At 42.4% G+C, this 6,000-nt stretch overlaps 1 protein-coding gene across 1 annotated transcript; it reads right to left on the bottom strand.

Annotated features, from left to right (window-relative positions):
• Window positions 1-304: 304 nt before the first annotated feature.
• LOC148431387 (nicotinamide N-methyltransferase-like) lies at window positions 305-4,045 on the bottom strand. The gene is made up of 3 exons (XM_088466032.1): window positions 3,898-4,045; window positions 1,010-1,217; window positions 305-731 (listed from the first exon to the last, which is right to left on the bottom strand). The coding sequence occupies exons 1-3, from the start codon at window positions 4,043-4,045 to the stop codon at window positions 305-307; spliced, it is 783 nt and encodes a 260-aa protein (XP_088322158.1).
• Between the last annotated feature and the right edge of the window lie 1,955 nt (window positions 4,046-6,000).

The following is a 6,000-nucleotide window of genomic DNA, read 5'->3' as shown; positions in this document are numbered from 1 at the left end:
CACCGTACTAAGTACCATCATTTATTTTTCAGAAACAGGTAGTTATTCTACAATAATCATGGGATAGATTAACAGTCCTACCTGGAACTTGTATCACGTAACTAGTTCATTCCAACAACTATATGGATGAGGGAGTCACTAACCTGGCCACAGGACCTCCAGCTGGTTGGCAACTTTTTTACATAGTAGCAGAACCTCTACCCATTATATGCCCCAAATCCTAGCTTTGAATAAAAAACACAAAAACAAACCATTTTAGCAATTTTTACTTTTGGTTTATTAGAAGCATGAGTAAAGCAAAGAATTAACGTTTACATTTCTCAGCAGTAAGGACCATCATTTGCTTATAATCTATGAGATCAGTCTCTACTTTTCTATCAAGTAACTCACAGGAACTAATTACAAATCCTTCATCGGTGAAAGTCTTTCTTACAAAACTTTCCCCATAATTAAATACATGTAGCCTTTCATTACCAGCTGTGTAATATGTGGCATTTAACAACCCAATTACAATAAAGTATCCCCCAGGCTTAACCAGCTTTGACATCTTTCTCAGGTTTCTGATGTAATCTTCTTGGTCCTGACTAACCGCATCCAGCACCGATGCCATGAATAAACAGTCAGCTTGTGGTAACATCACCGAATTTGTGAGGTTTTCTTTGCTGAAGTCAATTGTCACAATGTGTTTAATGGTTTCCTTCACCTTTTCTTCCTTTTCTTGTTCTTTGACACTAAAATAATTAAACCATTACATTATATAGTACAGCAGGTTCAAGGGACATTGCAGAATTGTGTGTTTCACTTCAGTTTCTTTATACCTCAGCCAAAAAACTCCCAAAACATTCAAACCAAAAAAACAAAAAATGATCTTCTCAAAGAGCATAAACTCTTTGCTTGTAACTCTCTATGTGCTCTTTATGTGTAAGGCATCTTAATGATTTCTTCACTTTACATTTTTGTTATTTTGACTTATCCTTTATGATTTTAAATGTTTAGAATCACATTTTACATGATGCCTCCCAGCTCGGTACCAATCTTAGATGCATGAGTCCAATCGAAAGCCCCAGTGCGGGTGTTCACCCATTTGTTGAGTTCCATAATACAGGACTCTCTTAATTTTAGTATAGTGATCTCTTTAAAAAATTCACTCATGACAAAAAGATGATGAACGGCGGATCCTAAACTGATTTCAATCAAAGTTTCTCCTTTTATACAACCTGAAGGAAAGATTCAGATAAGAATAAAATCAACATTCTATATAGTCATAGTGAGTTAGCAGCAAACAAAAATAATTTCCGTCCCAGCATTGGTCCCATACTGAAACGTAATTCATATATAACATATGTTTCCTGGTGTAATACTGCCAATTAAACAACTTACTGGCAATCTGAGAGTGAATGCATTGCTCACACTTGGTATAAATGATACATTGTGTTGGTAATAAAGCTTTTATAAAAAAAATAGCATGACATATCTTATGTAAGAGGTATAACACTCTTGGGTGTGTGGTCGCATCCTGATATACAGTATACATGCATTTGTCTTCGTGTATTCAACCATCCAAGGTGTGCTTAAATCAGCACTGCTGTAAAGGGCGGATTGGCCCTGATTTTTTGCAGGAAAAATCCCAGTGGGCCATTTGGTTGTGGGGCTGCTTCTCTATTGTTGCCCCGCCCCCTGATTTGTGACAATCGGCCGGCTATTATTTTTTTATTTGTCAGCTGCCCGCACAGATACACACACACTAACACAGATACACACACACACTGACACAGATACACACACAATGACACACACACACACTGACACAGAAACACACACTCACTGACACACACACACATTGACTCAGATACACACACACACTAATACACACACTGACACAGATACACACACTGACACAGATACACACACATTGACACACACTGACACAGATACATACACTGACACACATACAAACACACACACTGACACACTGACACAGATACACACACATATATACACACACTGACACACACACACTGACACACACACACACACTGACACAGATACACACACTGACAGATACACACACACTGACACAGATACACACTGACAGAGATACACACACACTGACACACTTAAGCACACACACACTGACACAGAAGCACACACACTGACACACACTGGCACAGATACACACACACTGACACACTTTCACACTGACATAGATACACAGACACACACTGACACACAGATACACACACACTGACAGATACACACACACTCTGACACAGATACACATACACTGATACAGACACTAGCACACTGACACACACACTGACACACACACTGGCACAGACACACACACACTGACACCGATACACACACACTGACACAGACAGACACACACACTGACACAGATACACACACACACTGATAGAGATACACACACTGACACACACTGACACAGATACACACACAAACACACACACACACTGGCACAGATACACACACACTGACACAGATACACACACTGACACAAATACACACACACACTGACACAGGTACACACACAGACACAAACGCACACACTGACACAGATACACACACTGACACACACACACAGAGGCGTCACCTACCTTGGTAACACCTGGTCCTTCTATTTTGGTGTCACCCCCTTCGGATGCTGTTACCCAGTGCAACCCGCACCCCCCGCACCTCCCTTGTGATGCCAGTGCACACACACACACACACTGACACACCTACTGACACAGATACACACACACACACTGACACACACACTGACACAGATACACACACACACTGACACAGATACACACACACTGACACAGATACACACACACTGTACACACATACTGACACACACACACTGACACAGATACACACACACACAAACACACTGACACACACACTGACACACACTGACACAGATACACACACACTGACACAGATACACATACACACTGGCTCAGATACACTTACTGACACAGATACACACCCACACTGACACACACACTGACACAGACACACATACACACACTGACACAGATACACACACAGACTGACACACACACTGACACTGTCATACACACTGACACAGATACACACTCTGATACAGACACACACTGACAGGCACACTGATACAGACACACACTGACAGGCACACACACACAGATACACACACACACACAAACACACTGACACACACACTGACACACACTGACACAGATACACACACACTGACACAGATACACACACACATCTTTCACACAAATGCAACCAGCCAAGTAAAACATCACTGACATCAACTGAAAGTCACACTCCCCACCCTCACGGCAGTACAACCACCCCCCCCCCCTGCAAAAAAATAAATATACCTACTTGGGTGGTCCAGAGCAGAGAGGGTGCTCGGGAAGGAGAACCCTGTCACAGTTACCTCCAGCAACAGCTCTCAGTATAGAGAGAATGGGAAGACTGCCTTGGAGGGGCTGCACACTTCTGCTGCAGCTCCCCCTACAGTCCCCAGCAGCACCAACAGGCTCACTGGCCTGTTTCTTCAATCCTCAGTCCGGGAGCAATGGAGGCATGGGCGGGGGGCTCGGAGGGGTACGGTGTCCTGGCCAATGGCGCCCCCCTCTGCTGGGCCTGACACGGCGCCCAGAGCATGCGCCCCGCTCGCCCTGCCCTGGTTATGCCACTGATTTGGGGACCAGTGGACTGAGCAATCGTGGCGGTCTATATATAAAATGTTTAAAGGAAAAAAACCACTGCCTATCCACCATGCTTGGTGCCTCCTGCTGGAGCCAGCTCCGGCAGTTCTCCCCTGACTACACCCATGCCTGTACACAATATAACCATGTTATATATCTATAGCAACAATTTATCCTGAATACACACCTGTTACTAATGCACTGTGCAGCTTCTCCATAATAAACGCCACTGTCTCATCTCTGAATGCACTTTCTGCTTCAAAGTAACATTGTAGGAAGTCCCTGGAATCCATCCCATGCACATGATAAAGCTTCAACTTGGGTCTGGCTTCCATTCTCTTGTCTTCTGTCACACAGGACGGGATGAGTCTCTCATCTGTATTTGTAGCCTTATAGTAATATGTATGACTGGTCTCTTTATATGCAGAAGAATCCTATAGTTATTTACTCTTATTAGAATGTTGTCATACACAGCTGACTATAAATGTATCACTTTGTGCAGAGATCTTATGACAATTAGGGATGAGTAAATATTTGACCTAACCAGGTGATAATGCCACAACGCTACAATGTGATATGAATAATCAATATTATGCTTATGATTAAACATCTACACTCCATCCTAGTAAGCTCCTTCTTATGCTGGGCATTCACAGCCAGATAAAATGTCTGTCAGACCGACAGACATTTTATTTGGCCAGCTGCCAGCCGCAGATGTCGCCGGCATACACTGTGAGAGAAATCTCACAGTGTATAGCCCGACATCCACGCTCCGCCCCCGGGGGAGGAGACATTTCCCTGTTCCTTTCCGTAGGAAGGAATACAGGAAATGTCTGTCTGTCGGCTGTGCTGGGCATACACTGCCCGATGTGGCTGACAGTTTACCGGGTAATATCGCATCGGATGGGCATGCTGGACAATCCAGCATGCCCAACCGAGCAATATTTAACCCTCGGTCGACTCCCCACGTGCTACAATTATCGCGGCGATCCGCCGATATCGGGCGGATCATCCCGATAATTGTAGCGTGTATGGCCAGCATTAGTAAGACCCATTAGATATTTGTCTTTAAACTAAAAATAACTCCCCCCCCTTTCAATGCTGTGGTTCAATTTATGTTTAGTAAAGATTAATTGTCTGTGTATATAGTGAACAAGTAACAACTTAATAATTCTAAGTTTAAAACTGGAAAAATATTTATAATCACCAGCAGTTGACATTTTATTTAAAACCTGCAGCTGCTTAGAGACTGACATATAGTTATGTAGAGAGTAATTATCTTTAGTTAAAGCCACAAGTAGCAAACTTTACATTTAAACCAGTGATTTCATAACATAAGAAACTGAGCACTATTGCAAGCAAGAGACACATTAAAGTACTGACTACACACTATAAGGTAACATTGGCATAGCCAGCATATCTATTTAGTCACATTATCCATGTCAGAAAAAGATTTCTCTCAAAGTCTAAGTTACGTTTGATGCAAAGAGCCCTGTTCTACAAATAAAGTGCACCACCAAAGGAATGGCCAGCGATAGTGGGTAGCAGCCAAAAACAATTTACCTTGTAAACTTCTCATTTATTTAGGTACTGTAGGTAGGGAAAGAGCTTAGTTAGAGAGGTGTAAATGTGGGTATACATATGGAGTTTTATAATAATTCTCAACTTAAACATTCATTGTACTTGTTTATTAAAGTGTATTACTATTCTGGTTTATTGAGACATTGGCCCTCATTCAGAGACCTCCAACAAGCAGTCGACCAAATTCTTGCTAAAGACATCATCTTTATTGCTGGAGATTTCAAAGCAAAAGTAGGCGAAGGAGAAGAGCCACTGGTCGCTGGCAAATTCGTATTAGGAGAATGGAATGAGGCCGGGGACAGACTGGTTCAGTTCTATCATGAAAATTGGCTACTGATCATGAACACGTGGTTTCAACAACCTAAACGCTGCTTATACACATGGACATCTCCTAACAGTCAACATCGCAATCACATCGACTACTTTCTCTGCCAACAACAATGGAAGAGCTCAACACAAGCAGTTAAAACACTCCCAAGTGCGGATTGTGGTTCTGACCATCAGCTACTCATCGCTAAAGTGACACTCCGGTTCAACACCATCAAAAGGACGCCTACAATGCAAAGTTTTGATACCAACAATATTCAAGCACAATATGGAATAGAGGTAAAAAAACGATTCGAACTGCTGAGTACAACTGGAAAAGATCCAGACGATCTGTGGGAAAAAATGAAAGCAATCATAACGGATGAATCGAAAAAATTTGTTC

Source organism: Taudactylus pleione, unplaced genomic scaffold (genome assembly GCF_031769625.1).
Source record: "Taudactylus pleione unplaced genomic scaffold, aTauple2 ptg002305l, whole genome shotgun sequence".
Lineage (NCBI taxonomy): Eukaryota > Metazoa > Chordata > Amphibia > Anura > Myobatrachidae > Taudactylus > Taudactylus pleione.
The sequence above is the reverse complement of the archived record's forward strand: the minus strand, read 5'-3'. Positions and strand labels throughout refer to the sequence as shown.